We start from the raw sequence: 20,768 nt of genomic DNA on the forward strand, positions 1-20,768 counted from the left end.
AATATTTCAATATTTGAATATGCTCATGTTCCACATGGCTACATCCAACACTTCTCAAATTTGGGTAACATAAATGCCTACTATCTGATGGGAAACTAGTACAAAGTAAATCATGATAATGAAATTTATATAAACATAAATGAATCTCAAGCCTTACAATGAAAAAAAATTAAGAGAAAAAGAAAGTTCTTCAACTATATTACTGTCAAGTATAGGTATGCATCTATCAGAGGTATGTTCCAAGTTTTTTCAAACTTTTCCATGCATTTGAAGGATGAGCATGTCGGATATGGATTTTGAAAATAAGTACTTTGACAAGAACGAAATATCAGAGCAACCAAGAGTCATTCACCAAATGTAATGGACTTGAAAATTTAGGGTGTTCATTCATAAGAAAATATTTAAGATACAGAGAATCCTTTAGAACACAACAAAGGGGATAATTAAACCCAGAAACTGCACAACATTAGAAGATCTTTTGATTAGGCAAAGTCATAGCAGCAAAAGCTATTTGTTTTGCTGCACATCAAATGAGTTAAGTGTCTTTGAGATGTTTCTAAATAAATCACATTTAAAAGGTAGTTTTCCACAAACAATGGCAGACAGGTCCATATTCATAAATCATAAGCAACCAAAATTCTTAGTGCAATACCCCAGTGCATCACGCCATTTGCCATGCCATCGAGCACCCAAATTGGACCAATGAATTGCTTAGCTGCAGAAAACAACAAAATTACGCAAGAGTTTAGATGACGGCTGGTACGTGACAATGGTAAATGAACGGCTTGGAAAGCATAAGAGAAAGAATAATTTGATAAACCAATCCTCTTTCTTTTAATAGACAACACGACAATTGAAACTTGAATGGAAATATAACGGCAGAGAAATGCACTTCCAAAAACCTGGATTTGCCATTTTTAGATGCACAACAAGAAAACATCCTTCCAAAGTGGCTTAAACACTAGCAAAATCCTCACTTAACAGTATTCGAGATCAATGGTAATAAATAATAAATCGGGTTAACCAGAACTCGGAAAACTCATGTCCAAGGCCTGGTCGTTGAACAGGTCTACATAAAAGTGTAAAATGCACCAACTTCAAGATAAAGATCCAAGAAAAGCACCATGCAGGCAAAGAGATATTAACACAGATGAAAGGAGAATGCTTTTACGTAATCAAAAGGCAATAAACAAAACAGGCATTCTTAACATGCAAAAATGATAATTAAAAAACAATGCAATAATTAAAAGAAATATCAGACAGTATGACATAAAATGCAAGTGCAAAGAATGAAAAAGGGATAAAAACAAACATGCCAAAGAGATTAACTATACATATCCCGATCACTAAGACTATCAGGACAAGCAAAAATACGACAAACACAAGCATAGTTGTTGGATGAACCCACCAAAAACCAACCAACATTCATGAATGACTAATACATGTGCCCCATTCCCACCCAACCCCACACGTTCTTCGCTTTTCTTGCCCATATACCCTTTCTGTTGACCAACAAGTTCAAGACGGTGTGTATCCATTTTTGTTCTTGTCATAACGATATTTGATGTTGTCTATAATTTGTCAAGAAATGTCCGCGGCTACTTGTTCTAAATGAACTCTCCTTTTTCTATTGTCAAGCTTTCTTAAGTCTTAACCAACTAGTTTAGTGATGTGACGAACATAGCTTCTCATTCTAAGCAGGTTCTGCTTGTTCTTTTCAAGCTTTCCTATATGGCAACCATCTCCAGAGCTACTGAATAAAAATCAATTATGTTTCATCGTACAAAACTGCCTAAAGCATCTACAGAAACAAAGCCTGCTCAAATTACTTGTAAGCATATCATCACTACCATCACTGCCTAGCATCATTTCAATTGTTGTAAAGCTAAGTTCGTCTCAATATCGATGACAAAAAATTGTAATTTAACCTGTAAGTAACTTCAACCCACCAAATGGGATCTTCATACTATAACCATCAAGCAGAAACACCAATGTCGATAACCAGTTCTTGGCAAGTGAAGCAAAACAACTGATCAAGAAATATAAAAAATGCAGACCAGACAACGAGATCCATACTCAACTACAATGATCATACTAGACATATGGAAGCAACTCCATCTTGAAACAAAGTTCAAAGCATTGGAGATATTTAGTTATCATAAGTTGAGAACCCTAAAAAAGAGGAAAGAATCTCAGACAAGTTGTAGCAAATGTTCCTTATCCTACAAACTGATAAAGAGTTCAAGAAAAAAACCTAAACTTTGAATGGAATAAAAACAATAGTTGTCTACATACCCTTGTCCGTCAAGATTCCCCTGACCGCCGCTACCTCCACTGGCATACGACCCATCGTCAGCCCCCGCCGTCTGCCAAACACTCTGCCAAGCCTGAGAAGGAGGCTGAGCATAAATACCACCGGTTGTATCGACGGCGGGCCTTCCAATCATCATCCCGCCAGGTCCAGCAGGAGCGCCAGCAGGCTGACCCATGGGAGGATAAAAATATGGCACCCCACTGGCGGTGGTACCCACCATCCCACCCAGAACGGCCTCATCCTTGATCTCGTCCCTGGGCACAATATCCACCAAGAAATCGAAAATGTCGGTCCTAGTAATAGCCGCCGCGATGTCGTTTTTCTGAAGCGTCCGTCGCTTGTTCTCCTCGGCGTGAAGCCAGGAACGGATGGTAAGCTCCAGAATGAAAAGCTCGCAGGCTTTGGCGAAGAGAATAGGGGCTTCAGCGGAGATCATACGGACATCTTCGTCGGCTTTCATGATCTTTTTGATGCGAGCAAGAGGAAGCTGATGGTTCTTGAAGTCGTTGACTTGCTCGATTTCTTGGCGCTGGTAAGACCAGAACATTTGGAGCTGTTGCTGCTGCTGCTGGAGGAGGTGGTGGAAAGGAGCAGGCGGAGTGGCGGCGATGGCGGCGGAGGAGGAAGGAGGAGGAGGCGTAATAGAAGTAGTGGGAGGCTGAGGAGGGTAAGAGGAGGACTGGGCTTGCTTGTTGCCGTCCATTGGATGAAGAATCAACGGCAGATGGATGAACTTGATCAAAGGGATAGGGTGGGAGATGGCGATGCTGGTAGTGGTGGTATTTTTAAGGATCAGCTAGATTAAACTACAGCCATTTGCAGGTGATTAAGTTTTTTTTTTTTTTTTCTTTCAATTATTTTATGCATTTAATATTAAGAGTAAGAATTTTATTAATATTTATATATTAATTTTAAATAAAATATATTTTAATTATTAAATAGTAACTGAATCAGTTCTTTGATTTAATTGCTTTTATTTTATTTTATTTTATTGGTTATTTATTTTAAATGATAAGTTTATATTAAGCAAATATATATATGAAAATAGAGAAATTTATTTTTGGTGGTTATTGATAAAAATGGTAATTTTAAAAATACAGTATTAATTGAATTAGCAGTAAACTAATAACACCATGCTCAATAAGAAAATGTATAATAATATTGATACCATGCCATTGTTCCTCACTTATTCTAATAATATTTTGTTATAATAGTTAAGTTTTAAAAAATTAATTTTTATATTTTATTTTAACTTTTCATGACAGCTTTTGATTTATAACAACAGTAAAATATTTTTATTAATTACTTATTATATTTAACATTATTTTGAATTTAAAAATATATGTAATATTTAAATGGATATTTTATCTTATATGCAATATTTATTGAAAATTATACCATCAATTAAAGGTTTGATTTAAATTGTTAAATGTAAACTGCACCGAAGTTATTAAATTATTACTAAAATTATTGTTTTTCATTTAACTTTAAAACTGTATAAATAAATTTTGAACTATTTGAAAGTTTTTATTTAAGTTATTATCCTGCTAAATTTTTATTATTTTAAAATATATTAGCGAGCTCTAAGCCAGGATTCGACCATCAGTATAGTCGATTAGTATCCATACTTTAGATCCAAGTTGACCTAATGATTAGTGTCAAAGATCGGAAAAGAAAGCTATTTGGATTATGGTTTGTACATTCATAATGTTCAAAATTATTTCATAAAAAATTGAAGAATAGGAAGAAGAACTTTCAATTGGTGCAAGCATTGCGAACAGAGAAAGCTATACAACAACGATTTTAACAACCCGGTGATTTGAATGAAAACTTTCAAATAGTTTTATGACAATTTTGCAACCTTTTGAAGTTGAGTGACTAAAACGTAAAGTTACTATTAGTTTATTAACCTTGGGTGTAGTTTTCCCAATTGTTAATAGCTATTAGGGTAAACTACACCGAAGGGCACTAAACTATTAGTAAGTTTACGTTTTGGTCACTCAATTTCAAAAAGTTACAAAATCTACTTTGAACTATTTGGAAGTTTTCATTCAAGTCACTGGGCTGTTAAGTTTTTTTTAAGTCCAACTAGCGAGCTTCAAGTGATGATTTGGCAATTGATATGGTAGATTGGTACCCATTGTCAAGTAGAAGAATATATCTTAGATCCAAATTGATTTGACGGTCAGTGTAAGAGATCAAAGAAGAAAACTATTTAGATTTTAGTTCGTAAATTCATGACGTTCAAAATTGTTTCATTAAAAAAAACTTATTTGTAGAAGAGAAGGGGAATGAAAGCTTTCAATTGCTACAGGCGATGCAAACAAATGAGGTTATACCGTAACGATTTTAACAGATCAATGACTTAGATGAAAATTTTCGAATAATTTAATGACCATTCTATAATTTTTTAAAATTTTGTGACTAAAAGATAAATTAACTAATAATTTAATAACCTTAGGTATTATTTAACTTAACTATTAAAAAAATTAGGAATATAGCTTGAACGGCCCTTTGAAAAAGTAAATACTTTATAGGCATTACTTTATAGAATAATCTGTATTAAAAAAATTAGTGAATCTTTTTAGCTTTGCCAAAGCCAAAAAGGTCATTTCCAATTGCATTATATGGAAGAGAAATGAAGAGCATATTTCAATTTCAGGTCTAATGTTCCTCCCTTTGAAGCATAATATTCCAATTCTTGATCTAAAGTTTAGCAAGTTGAAAGTATCAAACTTTTGAATTTTTTAAATATTAATTAAAAAATAAATATAAATAGTAAATAATAATAAACTTGAGTACACTCGTGAATACATGTTCTGATAATATATATTCTTTTTGACACAATGCCTAGAACTATCCATAGCCTCTCCCCAACTCATAAATACGAGGATAACGCGCTTTAGTGTACTCAAACTCACATCCTCCTACATTGGCAACAATACCCATGCCAATTGAGCTAAGACTCAATCGACATTATTAAATAAATTTTAAAAGCTAATATTTTTTACTATAAAACATTTTCTTTCACCCACATCGTGTTTGCGCCAAAATTTAGTATTATTCAATAAACTTCACAATTATAATCCATCATTAAAAAAACTCAAAATAAGCAAACAAAAATATTATTTCATAAATTGAACAATAAGTTCATCTCATACTATGCATATAACAATACATAATTTAATAAATTTAAAATAAATAAGAAAATTTTAAATTTAAATTTAAAATATATTTTAAAATTTTTTGATACCAACCAATACGGGCGAAATCAATTGGTATATATCAATACATTCGATATTGATTAAAATTTGTACCAGAATGAAACCTAAAATTTATTATTTTAATTTACTATTAGAGTGAAGCATTTCAACCAATAGAAACAGTACCAAAACCGAATTGACTACCCTGCTTGAGTCCCTTTACTGCTAAATATTGTATCTGTTTAAAGTTCACATTCTTTGCTCTTCAAAAATCCAAAATCCCAAATTATGAAAATTATTTTAAGTTTAAAAACTTCATTCGTACAAAACAGGAATAATAAAACTTTTTTACTTTAATATTTGTATTTTTATTTATTTATCTTAATATCTAAATTTAGCAATTAGATACATTTTAGTTTTTAAATTTGAATTTCTTAAAGACTTGATGATGTGATTAGTGGTCTTAGAGAATTGACCGATTAGATCGAGAACTGATTGGTATACTAATCTAAATAAAGAAGTTGAACTGATTGAATCAGAAATTACTCAAAACCAGTAAAAATAAAAATTTGATATAAAACTAGTAGCTTAACAAGTTGAATTGGTTTATTAAATTTTTTATATTTTTATTAATTTTTAATTATTTATATAATTATTGTTGATCTAGTAGTTGAATCGATCAAACCAACTGAATTGGGAACCAGTTGTGTGACTAGTTCAACCACTAGCCTGATTATTAGAATACTCGTAACACTCTATGATTGTATCACGTCATCACTTGAAATTTTATACAATTTTTTACTTTTCAAGTGATAATGTGGAACAATCTCAAAGTGTCACTTCATCAAACTTTTATATTATTCAAGTTCATAAACCAAAATAAATCTAATTACCAAATTTAAATCCCAAAATAAATAAATAAATACAAATATTAAAATAAATTTAGTTACTAAATTCAAGATAAAAATTATATTATAACATTATATATATTAATCATGGCATTCACCACCATTGAAAATTTTGAGCTCTATTATATATGCTTTTGTTACACTTTATTATAACTTGTTAATGCATTATTAAGAGTATTTGTAATTGTTTTTATATTGAAGTATATATATTTTTTGTTTAAGTTAAACTCTAATTCAAAATTGTTCTTACATTGATATTTGAGCTAAGCATTTGTTTCTATATTTGAGCCTAAACTTTTTTTGTTTAAACTAGTCTTTAAAGTTGGAAATTATTCTTACGTTAGGGCTTGAACATTTTACGTGTTCAAATTTTTTAAGAAAATATCATGGATTAAAAAAATTAGGCCTCAATGTGGGAAGAATCACCAAGTTAAGGGATTAAATTGGACAAAAAAATTGAAGTTCCAATATAAAATAATTACCAAATTTAGTTCCCATTATGGAAACAATTATTAAATTCAGATCTCAAATATTGTATGAACACTTATTTAAACCTTGTAGGTTAAAGTTCACTATAAGTCCTCATATCACATTAAAATTTTATTTTAATCCCTATACGTTGAGATTAATTATTCTTTTAATGGCGGACATGTTATAAAAATTATTAAATTAAATTAAAAAATAGTGACATCTAAAAAATAGAAATAGATTGTGCATAATGTCGAGGTTTAGCCGTTTAGCCTCACAATTGACACTCTCTAATATTTCACAAAACAATATGACTAAAAAAGCACAAACCAAGTTAAGAGCAACAACCCATCAAATTAGTTCTTCGTATGGTTTCAATCGCACAAATTTCAAGCAAGTTTTCAAACCAAGTGTTAACACTACACTAAAACAGGCTTTTAGCGGCGTTTGTATAAAAAACGCCGCTAAAGATCGAGCATTAGCGGCGCTTTTTGGAAAACGCTGCTAAAGATCGAGTATTAGTGGCGATTTATGGAAAACGCCGCTAAAAACAAGCATTAGCGGCGTTTTCCAGAAAGCGCCGCAAAAAACCTTAGCCGACGACGTCGTTTTGTGAGCTTTCAGGGCTTTAGCGGCGTTTTTGAGAAAGCGCCGCTAATGCTCAGGGCTTTTAGCGGCGTTTTTATAAAGCGCCGCAAATGTTCTATTTTTAGCGGCGTTTTCTAAAAAGCGCCGCTAATGCTCAGGGATTTAAAATAATTTAAAATATTTGTTAAAAATGGAAAAATTAAAATACTATTATTTAAAATAATTTTAAAGTTTTTTGGATACAATACTAATTTTTTAATTTATATATTAAATAATTTCTTATATAATCGTAAAAGAGATAGTATTAATTTTAAAATATTGAAATAATTATCACTATAGTTTTGGGTTTTTGGTTTAGGGTATATGGTTTAGAGTTTAAGATTTAGGTGTTACCGTTTTAAGGTTTATGGATTATGGGTTTAGGGGTTATGGTTTATGGTTTATGGTTTATGGTTTAAAAGTTAGGGTTTAAGGTTTAGAGGTTATGTGTTAAGGGTTTATGGGTTTAAGGTTTTAAGGTTTAAGGTTTAGATTAACTAGTATTTTCTAATATATATATTAATTAATTCTTATATAATTGTAAAAGAGATAATATTAATTTGGTTCTTCAAAATCTATATAAGCTATATCCAAGGATATCCCCATCTTATCCCATCCTGGTTCAGTATTTTTAGTGCTCGGTTTAGTTTTTTTATCCAATTTAGTTTTTTGCGTGTTTTGTCTTGCCTCCGCTGTGATCAAATAATTATATATGGATTTAGGGATTATGGATTAATGGTAGGGATTTAAGGTTTAAGTGTTAAGAGTTAAGGGTTAAGAGTTAGGGATTTAGGGTTTATGATTTAAGGATTCAAGAGTCGGGTTAGGGTTTAGGGTTTAGATTAATTAGTTTTTTTAATTTATATATTAAATATGTTCTTATATAATTGTAAAAGAGATAATAATAAATTTAATATATTAAAATTATGAGTATAGTTTATATTATTTAAGAGATATATAATAGATAGACTTTATGTATATTGAATGGCTAATTTAGGGTTTAAGGTTTATTTGAAATTTGTTCAATGATACAATTTTATACAATCAATTAATACTTTTATATTTAAAAATATTTAATCTAAACCATTTGATATATTTGATATGGATATATAGTTAATTATTTAATTTGGATAGGACCAAATTATATGAAAAAAAATCTGAAAATAAAAATGAGATAAAATGATATGGATATATAGGTAATTATTTAATTTAGATAATTCTAACTTAATAATTAATTACAGTCATTTTATCATTTGTTTTCTTATTAAAATATATAATATTATTTTAAGAGTACTTGATTTTTTTATTTTATAAAAAATTAAATTATAAAAAAACAAAATAAAAAATTTTTAATATAACAAAACAGTATCGTTTTGTTCAAAATAAAATAAAGAAAATATAAGCATCAACGGCGTTTTTATAAAATCCCTCCTTTTTTATAAAATTCCACTGGCGCCGTTTTTATAAAATCCCTCCTTTTTTCCCCCTTCTTTTCCCCAAAATTTCAAATGAAATCCCACCCGAAATCTTTCTTCTTTTTTCCCCGTTTTATTTTTCCCAAACCATTTCTCCTTTATTTTTTGCCCCCAATTTCCCCAAATCGACAGCCCTCTGCATCTCCGTTGGTCCCGCCCAATTTCGCAGCCTCGACTTCGGTGAACGAAACGACTACCTCAAAAGCTTCGTCACCGATGTTATCCATGACCCAGGTCGCGGTGCGCCCTTAGCTTGCGTCGTGTTCCGTCATCCATTCCGTTACAAGAAGCAGAAGGAACTGTTTGTCATATTTTATTTCTCTTTTAGTTAGATTGATGTCGATGTGAATGAGGGGGATTTGATTGTTACTAGCTTTTTGAGATCGAAGTTGAAATCAATGTTGTGAACTTTTGTGGTTTGATAGGTGAAGTACTGTTCAGAGAACAACAAGCGTCTGATTCACTTCTCTACTTGTGAAGTGTATGGAAAAACTATTGGAAGCTTTCTTCCTAAAGATTCTCCTCTCCGTCAGGTAACCTTTCACTTTCCTTTTTTAATAACTTAATTGAGTATCTCTTGAAAAAGGATTTTACATCTATGCTTTGCTTTTAACAGGGTAACATGTATGGTTTTGTATAGATCTTTCGGTGGTCTTTTTATGTGAAAGATTCAATGTTTATTTTTTTATTTATATGTTTAATATTTTAGTAGGAAAAAAAAATTTGGAGTTGGTGTTGAGCTGAAATGTCAAGCTATTTTAAATGAATGAATCTTGAAATTGGATGATCAGCAGACATTGGTCAACGCCCTCCTAAAAAAATGGAGGCTCGTTGGTGGGAGTTTATGTGGTTGTTTGGTTCAATGTAATAGCAGCTTACTGTGATAGTTGAACGGTTAATGAGGTCTTACTTAGTCTATCAAGTTGTACCTATGAGTCGTTTATAACAAGTTATGCCAATTTTATTTGCTGGTCAGCCCCTTTATGCGTAAGCAGTGTCAAGCCTTGCGAGATCTTTATTCCTGCAATGATTATTGATATGTTCTTCTCAAGTTTTTAAATTTTGTTGACTATCATTTATTTTCTTTCTTTGTCAGTCATGTTTTTAACACCAACTATAAGAAGCTATCTTATTTTGGTTTTAGTTGTGCTTGTACTGAAGTAAGAGACCTTTTTTTATATAAAAAAAAAGGAGACTTTTGGAAAAGCTCTTTTATTAATTTGTTTGCTTCATGAGGCTGAAGGGTTCAAACTATGCCATTTTTTAAAAGACTTTTGTTTATCAAGCAATCTGCTTTTTAGACGTATTTTATGTGTATGGCTAAATCTGTGGTGATGCTGAGAATGATTTATTATGCTTTTTTTTGTTTTTTTCTCCTTTAAATTTTTAAGTTTCCTTTAGCGTTATTGTTCCTTTTCCCCTCCCATATTTATAGATGTTATTAATATGTTCATTCTCTAATTTATGTGATATAGGATCCTGCCTACTATGTTCTTAAGGAAGATACTTCCCCTTGCATTTTTGGTTCAATTGAGAAGCAGAGGTGGTCCATGCATGTGCTAAGCAGTTGATTGAGAGGCTCATTTATGGTTAGCCCTTGTACGCAGCAATATTACTTCTAATTGTACTGCAACACATCTATATGCCCATTTCTTACCTGTAATCATGTTGCATATGCTTTGGCTTTTTAAATCATGAATCATGATTAATGAAAATGAGATGGATAGCTGATGCCTTTCCTTATTTTCAGGTTTGACAAGGAACTGAACAAGTAAGTTGCTATTAAAGTTATTGATTTAGAAGAATCGTAAATGGATACCTTTGTTATATTTTCCTTGATTTATTCCTCATTAAAGTGTCTTGTAGCAGGTGCTTGCTATGAGCAGCAAAGTATGAATGAATGTGATTATCAACTTTACAAATATACATAGTAAAGTTTAAAGTATGAATCGAATTGCTATGAGCAGCAAATTTAGGGATAAAACAACGTCACACCAAATTGCTATGAGCAGCAAAGAAAATTTTTTTAATTGCAGAAAACCAACTTCCCTTCTTTCCCATACTGCCAGTATTACCGTGCCAGGGTAAAAAAAAATTTAAAGTAGAATATAAAACCCCCCATGTAATAAAAAAGCAGGGACTGATAATTAAAATAGAAAAAATAAGAGGCTAAAAGAAAATAAGAGAGTCTTCTATGGCTGGCTGCTACTACCTTTCTTTTCTCTAGCTTCTTATAACTCAGCTTAACGGATTGTAAAATGTTCTATTTGGTATAATGTGCATAGTCAACACAGTTAGCAGTTTAACTTTTATGATTTCCAAACACATTTTCCCTTCCTTTTTTCTTACTATGTAAACCCTAACCATGCAATCTCTGGATATATTCATGCGAGCATCTTGCTGGTTTCTTCTAAACATTCAAGTTCTGAATTTGAAATAACGTGTCATCTAAATGTCATAATCTATTGGTTCCAGCTCTTGATTGTTCTTAAATGTACTGTACTTTGTTTATAGTCAAATGTCTCATGATGGTTGCCTACTTGTGTAGGTCCAATCTACATCTGATGGAGTTGATTCCACTCTTTCAAACCCCCTGTGTGAGGAGTCTGCTCAAAATTCTTCAAAATACTCTAACAGACAGAGGTTTGCTTTTGGTTATATACTAGATTATATACTAACTATTTATTGCAATTGGTTTGCCTACGTGTATATATATATTAGATTATATATATATATTAGATTATTCAAAATACTTCAAAATACTCTAACAGACAGAGGTTTGTCTACGTGTATATATATATTAGATTATATACTAAATATTTATTGCAATTGGTTCCAAATATTTGGTGAATTCAATTATTAATTTGCACTGCTAGTTTCGTGGTGTCATATGCCTTTTGTGTTAGAATTTGAATTGTTCCCCCTAAACAGTTTTCTCTATGTACAGGTTTGATTGTGGCATGTTTATGTATTCTTTATAACAACTTCTATAGCAGAGGCTTAAGTCTTTGTTTTGAGCAGGTAAGTCCATGGAACAATTTTTTATCCTTGTAGTTCATGTTTTATTTTGATTTTTTTGTGATTAAACTCTAGTACTCAGGGCAGTAGTTGGGATGTAAAATCTGTTGTCTATCTGCCTAAATATATGACAAAAGCAGAAGTACATATTGGAGATACTCTCACATGCACATTCATTCGTTTGAAACACGATATCTAGTTATTTGTCTTTGAACTGAGTTGGATTTTTCCATGCTTATGTAGGAACACATGCCCTATGCCCTATTTTCGTTTAAGGACCGCCAAGGAAATTTTGAAACTGAAAGCTGATTGATCGGATGTGTATGCCGGCTTTCATCAACTACTTTCGAAGGCCTTACTAGGAATTGAAATGGTGTGCAAAGAGATTGCTTCTTTTTATCTGATTTTTCGATATAAATACTGGACAAAGTATGGATATTTTACTGCTGTTAGTAAAATAGGATTCTCTTCTTAGGATCTTAGTTTCTTCACTTGTATTAGATTCAACAATGGCTTGCATTGCATTGGTGTTGATTTTACCAAAATTTTGAGGTTTACAATTTTTAATTTTTATTAATTATTTACGTTTTCTCACTTTTATTAATTTTTATTATTATTTAAGCTTCCTTTATTTGCCTTCTTTTATCATTTTCATAGAAAATTTAATTTAAATAATATTTTTTTATTTATCCTTAAAAGTATATTTAAAGATCAAATTTAAAAAATAAAACATAATATAATATTATCATAAAAATAAATATTATTTGATTTAAATAATTTTTTTGCATGATATGTTTTTAGCGGCGTTTTTGCGGGAAGCGTCGCTAAAAGTTTGTTCTATAGCGGCGTTTGTGGGGAAAGCGCCGCTAAAGGTCATGGTCTTTAGCGGCGTTTGTGGGAAAAGCGCCGCTAAAGGTCCTGGTCTTTAGCGGCGTTTGTGGAAAAAGCGACGCTAAAGGTCATGGTCTTTAGCGGCGTTTGTGGGAAAAGCGACGCTAAAGGTCCTGGTCTTTAGCGGCGTTTGTGGAAAAAGCGCCGCTAAAGGTCGTGGTCTATAGCGGCGTTTGTGGGAAAGTGCCGCTAAAGGTCATGACTTTTAGCGACGCATTCAATAGCGGCGTTTTTTGAATACTTTTAGCGGCGCTTAAAGGCCTAAAAAAGCGCCGCTAAAAGCCTATTTTGGTGTAGTGAATTAACATGAAAAAATTGAAATTTTAGACGGGTATCGTTATGAGCCCATGGATTTGGGTTAATTCATTCTTTTACAAGCAGGATTTTAATTTAATTTAATATTTTTATTACCACATTAACCAGCCACGTCAGCCACAAATGGAAAACTTAACATCAGAGATTAAAATGTAGTTTTTAATAGGGACTAAAATGAAGTTTTTAATATGATTCAAGAACTTATTGTGAACTTTAACCAACCTTGTAAACATGTTGAGGTACATGTTTTTGAATATTTGACACGTATACATGGCAATTAACCAATATTTGACAGCTATAATAATGAGGAAATGACAAGTAATTAAGGTAACAGAAATAATAAGATATTCATCGAGGATTTGAAACAAAATCAAAATATATAATCTGACAAATATCAAATCCACTAAATTCGAGACTCACTCGAAAATTTATATATAAACATTTTAAATATTTGACAGGGTATATATATGGCAATGACAGACAATTATGGTAACAAAAATAGCAGGACATTCATGGAGGATTTGATACAAAATGAAAATGTAAAAGCTGTAACATATCCAAGTACTCTGGGTTCAAAAACAGGAAAACCAGTACCTGCAGGTGTTTTTGACTAGTTTGCTAACCAATTAGTCCATTTTCCTATAAACATGTAATGAAATAAACAAAGAAAACCTGTGCTGATGTTCAAGGCATTCTTCATGTTCACAGAATGTACCTTGAACACAGCTTTGATGTGAGTTTTCCCTATCCCGTCTGTTTGCTGCTTTTGCTGATTTGTACAGGGCTATAGGCTGATGAGAAAAAAACTATGAAACTTTCTATGTTCTTAGACTTGTACTGTTTTTGCTGCACATTCTTTCCTACCATTGAAAAAAGGGCAATATCCCTATTCATCAAAATGTTTCCCTAGTTGTGGGGTTTTATTTTGTTGTCGCCTAATGTAAACAAGCAGCCCCAGTTTTTCGTTTTCCTTTTCTTTCTTGATATCTTCTTCTATAACAACTTTTCGAACACCTTCTTTGGTAATATTTGGTTTCATTTCTTGGTCATTCTCAACCACACTACAGCAAAACTGGCTTTTAGCGGCGATTAAACAAAAAACGCCACTACAAATCAAGCATTAGCGGCGCTTTTAGGAAAACGCCGGTAAGGGTCGATTATTCGCGGCGTTTTTTAAAAATCGCCGCTAAAAATAAGCATTAGCGGCGTTTATTTGAAAGCGCCGCAAAAAGCCTAAGCCAAACGGTACCGTTTTCTGAGTTTTTGGGGGTCTTTAGCGGCGTTTCTATAAAGCGCCGCTAATTCTCAGGTCTGTAGCGGCGGTTTTTTAACAGCGCCGCAAAAAGCCTAAACCCAACGGTACCGTTTTCTGAGTTTTTGGGGTCTTTAGCGACGTTTCTGCACTGCGCCGCTAATGCTGAGGTCTTTAGCGGCGTTTTTTTAAAAGCGCCGCAACAAGCCTAAACCCAACGGCACCGTTTTCTGAATTTTTGGGGGCCTTTCGCGGCATTTTTGTAATGCGCCGCTAATTCTTAGGTCTTTTAGCGGCGTTTTGTTAAAAGCGCCGCAAAAAGCCTAAGCCAAACGACACCGTTTTCTGAGTTTTTGGGGTCTTTAGCGGCGTTTTTTCAAAGCGCCGCTAATGCTCAGGTGTTTAGCAGCGTTTTTTTAAAAGTGCCGCAAAAAGCCTAAGCCCAACGGCACCGTTTTCTGAGTTTTTGGGGTCTTTAGCGGCGTTTCTGAATAAGCGCCGCTAATGCTCAGGTCTTTAGCGGCGTTTTTTAAAAAGCGCCGCAAAAACATTTTATCTATCTATTTGCTATGTAATTTGTTTATTTATATTAATTAAAATCCAATTTATTTTTAATTGAATATTTGTTAAAAATGAATAAATTTGAAATAATGACACGTAGAAATAATTTGAAATAAAAAAAACATAGAAAAATATATGTTAAAAATGGAGAAATTACAATACTATTATTTAAAATTATTTTAAAATTTTTTGGGTACATAATTGATTGATTTTTAAAGTATATATTAAATAATTTCAAATATAATTGTAAAAGATACGATAGTATTAATTTAAAAATATTTAATTTAATTATCATTATAGTTTAGGGTATAAATATATGGTTAATTTAGGATTAATTAGGGCCGGTTTAAGAGTTACAATTTTAAGGTTTATATATAGAATATGGAATTAGGGGGTTTATTGGTTAGGGGTTAGGGGTTAGAGGTTAATTTGACCTTTAAAGGTTAGAAGTTTAGGGTCTATGGATTCGGTGTTAGGTTAGAGTTTAGGGTTTAGACTAAGTAATATATATTAAATTATATAATATTAAATAATATTGTTTAGGGGTTAGGGATTTAGGGTTAGGGTTTAGGATTTAGATTAATTAGTGTTTTTTAATTGATATATTAAATAATGTTTAGGGGTTAGGGGTTAGTGATTCGGGGTCGAGTTAGGGTTTAGGATTTAGATTAATTAGTTTTTTTAATTTATATATATTAATAAATAATGTTTAGGGGTTTGGGGTTAGTGATTCGGGGTCCAATTAGGGTTTAGGATTTAGATTTATTAGTGTTTTATAATTTACATATTAAATAATGTTTAGGGTTTAGGGGTTTGGGGTTTGTGGTTCAGGGTTAAGAGTTAGTGATTTAAGGGTTTAGATCAGATTAAGGTTTAAGCTCAGATTAATTAGTTTTATTAATTTATATATTAAATATGTTCTTAATAATAAAATAAATATATTTAAATTATGAGTATATATTTCTAAAATATATTAATTTATATATTGACCGCTCGGCCGCGCGGTTTTGTTTCCCCAATTTTTCGTCACTACCATACTAATTGATACAAGGTTTATTTGAGACTTGTTAAATGAGACAATTAATTAATACTAAAATGTCTGAAAAATATTTAGCCTTAACAATTTGATATTTTTTATATGAATATATATATATATATATATATATGTAATTAATTATTTAATTTGGACCAAAATATAAGAAAAAATAAAAAAAATAAAAAGGAAATAAAAAAACTAATAATGTTAATTTTATCAAAAACTTTTAAAGATTACTTTAAACTTTAATAATTATTTACTAAAAATTTTAATGAAAATACAATAAAAATAAATAAACAAATAATGTGAAATTTAGTGGCGTTTTTAGAAAAAACGCCGCTAATATATATACAAAATTTCCAAAACGAAACCGATTTGGTAATAGAATTTAAATTCCTTGGTGGCGGTTTTGCCAAAAACGCCGCTAAAGGTGGACATTACCGGCGTTTTTATAAAAAACACCACAAAAGAATTCCAAGCTGTTTTGATACGACGTCGTTTCAGTTTATGGATAAAATTTAAAATATTGGAAAACGGCGCCGTTTCAGTGGAAGAATATAATCTATTACTGGCGTTTTATTGAAAACGCCGCAAGGATATATAAGTGTTTGTAAAAACGGCGCCGGTTTAATTCAGGTTATTAATTTTTGTGGCGTTTTTTCAGAAAATGCCACAAGAGGCACTATAATTTATTAAAACGACGCCGTTTCTTTACGTGCTTTAAAATATTAGTGGCGTTTCTGTCTAAAACGCCGCAAATGTGAATACAATAGAGGCGTTTTTTTTAAAACTTAAATTACATTAATATTATACTTAAATTACATAAGTTAGTACCAAGGGTCGTTATGCGTGCCCTTGTTGTGCTGCACAAACATGTTCGCAATGGTTATACAATGGGAAGAAGTTCTCTTACATGGGGTATCGTCGGTGGTTACCGAAAAATCATAGATTTAGATCTCATAGTTCAGCATTTGACGGTACTGAAGAGTTCAGAGATGCTCCTTCGCAGACAAGTGGATCTGAAATCTTGTTAATGTTGCAAGATATGAATTTCATTTACGGGAAGATGAATCAACCGGCAAACACGCAAAGAAATAGAAGATCAAATGATGAAGCTGATGACAACTCCGATGAAGAGGATGATCCTAATGAGGCGGACTTGTGGAAAAAACGAAGTATTTTTTTTGAGTTGCCTTATTGGGAGCACCACCTTTTACGACACAATCTTGATGTTATGCACATTGAGAAAAATGTGTGCGAGAATATTGTGGGTACAATTTTGAACGTCGACGGAAAATCAAAAGACAATCTTCAGAGTCGACTTGATTTAGTCCAAATGGGAATTCGGCCTGATCTTCATCCCAATCCACTTCCGAATGGGAAATATCGGTTGCCGCCTTCTATTTTCTCAATGTCCAAGACGGAGAAAGAACTATTTTGCATGGTGTTGAAGGATATAAAGGTTCCAGATGCATATGCATCAAATATATCTCGATGTGTTAGTGTTAAAGATCGAAGATTATATTCGCTGAAATCACATGACTATCACATCTTGATGCAAGATTTAATGCCGTTGTTTCTACGATGTTGTATGTCCAAGAAGGTGACGTCTTGTATCATTGAACTATCCAACATAATGAAAGCCATTTGTGGCAAAGTTTTGGATGTTCAAGAACTTCAGAAGGTGCAGGATCGAGCCGCTTTGACCTTATGCAACATGGAGAAAATCTTCCCACCTTCCTTCTTCACCATTATGGTTCACTTGATAATTCATCTCCCGTACGAAGCAATTCTTGGCGGACCCGTTTTCTATCGATGGATGTATCCCATAGAAAGGTGTTAAAGAAGTATTTTTTAAATTTTCCTTCATTCGCCTATATGCCTTTAGTTACAACTTTTGATAATGTTGTATAACGTGTTTAGATTCCTATCCAAATTAAAGTCTTATTGCCGTAACAAGCGTTATCCAGAAGGATCGATTGCTGAAGGCTACTTGGTAGAGGAATGTATGACCTTCTGTTCAAGATATTTGGAAGATGTTGAAACGAGGTTCAACAGACCAAATAGAAATGCTGGACTCACGGATCATAACTTTGCCGATAATTATTTGTTCCAAACTTTTGGAGAACCAATCGGTAAAGTTGAAATTGCAGAATTAGATGATTTATCGTGGGTTCAAGCACATCGATATGTTCTGTTTCACCACGAAGCAATGGAACCTTTACGCAAGTAAGTTCTAGAAATTTGATAAATATTCAAGATTTAAAAATTGTTCATAGTCTAACAAACTGAACATATTTTTAACATAGTGAGTACAAACAAATATTGAGATCTCGTTCGCGCTCCCGAAGAACACAACATCGAGATATCAATAAGTTGTTTACAGAAACTTTTCATGAATGGTTAAGCCAAACGGTATGCAATAGGAGCTTCATTGAAAAATAATAATGTTTTGGATTTTACATTTTTAATTACTCATTTAGTTTACTTTCCATTCAATAGGTTTGGAGTGGGAAGAATGTCAATGATGAAGTTAAATGGCTTTCCCAAGGTCCAAATCGGGTGGTTAAAAGATATAGTGCGTTCATCATAAACGGATTCAGATTTCATACAAAATACCGCGAGAGATTGAGGAGAACGCAAAATTGTGGAATAGTGGTTAATTCCTCAATTACAAGTTATGCTAGTGCTAGTGACAATAATCCTGTGGAGGGAAATGTGGAATATTTTGGACTTCTTACTGACATAATTGAGTTGGATTACTACGACAAATGGAAAGTTGTCTTATTTCGAGGTGATTGGGCCGATGTTAATACTGCACGTGGAATCAAGCAAGATCAATTTGGTTTCATAATGGTAAACTTCGCTCGATTGATTCACACAGGACAACAATTGATTAATGAGCCGTATGTATTTTCTTCTCAAGTCAAACAAGTTTTTTACTCAAAAGACCCAACTGATGAGGGTTGGTACGTTGTACTCCGTAACATCCCTAGAGACTTGTTTGACATGGGCAGTGGAAGTAGAGATGACATTGACGACAGAACACAAACTTTGCCATTTCCAGAATAGAACTTAAACGAAAACATCCCTAGTACTAGTACACAATTTCAATGGGTCCGTCAAGATACGGATGAAGAGATTTACGAATTATAATGTAGTAAGCTTTTACGATTATCTACTTACATTTACGAATGATGATATTTCAACTATTTTATATGTGATATTATTATTCTAATTGTATACTAAGTTTTTAACTAATTTATTTGTATTGCAGATAAAATGCCTAGAAGAAAAGTGCGATCGCACCGCATTGTTCAAGGTACTCCAAACTCGGCGGAAACAAACAGCACTGAACAACAGACTGCTATTGGATCTTCGAATGTTTCGGTTACACCTGAGGAACCTATAGACGTTCAAAGTAATTTAACATTTAATTTACATGTGTGTTGACTTCTTGTTTGTGTTTTTTTAAATTTCGTATATTACAATACTTTTATTTTTCAGATGAAACGGTAAAAGGAGAGGTCGCGGACGTACGGTACTGAGCGATTTATACGACCTAGATCCAGTCGAGCGTGTCCAAGTATCCAGTAATAGCTTTGGTCAGCCTGTTGGATCAGAAGCTCGCCTTTTAGCAGGATACATGGGCATTCTAGCACGGAATGCAAATATGTTGCCAATTAACTTCGAGTCATGGCATAAAGTGCCCGAGAGTAACAAGAACCAAGCTCTCGATAATATTAAGGTAACAAAAGGTGTATGTCATTTATAATACTTGGGTTTAAGTTTTGTTTACATTTACTTTCTTAAGTTGTGTTTTTTGTAGGCGAGATTTGCTCAGAGGTCTCCGATGCTTATGTAAAGAAGGCATTGGGAAAAAGATGGAGAGACCATAAGAGCACTTTAAAGAAAGACTATTTTAAGACAAAAACAACACTCGACGAGAGATTACAAAATGTCCCGCCGGGAATGCTGAGGTACCAGTGGGAAGAGGTCGTTAGATTTTGGACTTCGAAGAAAGGAGAGGTATGTGTAACTTATAAAATTTTGTAATTATTTTGGTGTATAGTATTTCCTAATTAACATACTAATAATTTCATAATGTAGGATCGTGAAGAAGTTGGAAAAAAAAGTAGGTAGCAACAAAAATTCACTCACACAGCTGGGTCGAAAAGTTTTGCGTGTGTAGCTCATGCAGAGGTATTTTCAATTTTTTAATATTGGAAGATATTTATTACTTACATTAATATTTTTACTATTGTATTGTAGGAATTGTCGTCCGGTCAAAAAGTTGGACGCCTTCAACTTTTTGACATTACACATAGGAAGAAAGATGGAAACCCTATGACTCCTGAAGCTGCAGAAATTATGGTACGTTTGCTTAATAAAATTTCACTTGTTTTAATTATTTATAGTGTTTATTTTCTAATGATTTATTTCATTTATTGTAATGCAAATATTGTTAAGTACATTAATTGCATTGGGTTTTTTAATATATATTGCGTTCCTAACTATTTGATTTGTTTTTTAGGAAAAATTAAAGGATAAAAAGGCGGAGTACGAAGCGATTGTTTCCAGTGATAGTTCTGTTCATCTTGACGACATTGATAACAGGGTTATCACTGAAGTTTTGGGTCCTGAAAGGTATGGTCGGGTTCTATTTCAAGGATCTTTTGTTAACCCATCCCAATATTTTG

The 20,768-nt window shown here is 32.5% G+C and overlaps 1 protein-coding gene and 2 long non-coding RNA genes across 4 annotated transcripts; 2 read left to right on the forward strand and 1 right to left on the reverse strand.

Moving 5' to 3' along the window:
• Window positions 1–361: 361 nt before the first annotated feature.
• On the reverse strand, window positions 362–3,139 carry LOC105764793 (nuclear transcription factor Y subunit C-1). The gene is made up of 2 exons (XM_012583551.2): window positions 2,296–3,139; window positions 362–715 (listed from the first exon to the last, which is right to left on the reverse strand). The coding sequence occupies exons 1-2, from the start codon at window positions 3,015–3,017 to the stop codon at window positions 712–714; spliced, it is 726 nt and encodes a 241-aa protein (XP_012439005.1). The 5' UTR covers window positions 3,018–3,139; the 3' UTR covers window positions 362–711.
• Window positions 3,140–8,993: 5,854 nt separating this feature from the next.
• LOC105764794 (uncharacterized) lies at window positions 8,994–12,607 on the forward strand. 2 transcript variants are annotated; one of them, XR_001124723.2, is made up of 6 exons: window positions 8,994–9,528; window positions 10,471–10,594; window positions 10,746–10,766; window positions 11,544–11,638; window positions 11,943–12,016; window positions 12,257–12,607. It is a non-coding gene; the product is annotated as an uncharacterized LOC105764794 (long non-coding RNA). The 2 variants fall into 2 exon arrangements; XR_001124722.2 differs by having other exon boundaries at window positions 9,000–9,528; window positions 10,471–10,584.
• Window positions 12,608–19,918: 7,311 nt separating this feature from the next.
• Window positions 19,919–20,680, forward strand: LOC128035342 (uncharacterized). Its single transcript, XR_008191737.1, has 4 exons — window positions 19,919–20,097; window positions 20,179–20,271; window positions 20,341–20,442; window positions 20,603–20,680. It is a non-coding gene; the product is annotated as an uncharacterized LOC128035342 (long non-coding RNA).
• Window positions 20,681–20,768: the final 88 nt, after the last annotated feature.

Source organism: Gossypium raimondii, chromosome 12 (assembly GCF_025698545.1).
Source record: "Gossypium raimondii isolate GPD5lz chromosome 12, ASM2569854v1, whole genome shotgun sequence".
Lineage (NCBI taxonomy): Eukaryota > Viridiplantae > Streptophyta > Magnoliopsida > Malvales > Malvaceae > Gossypium > Gossypium raimondii.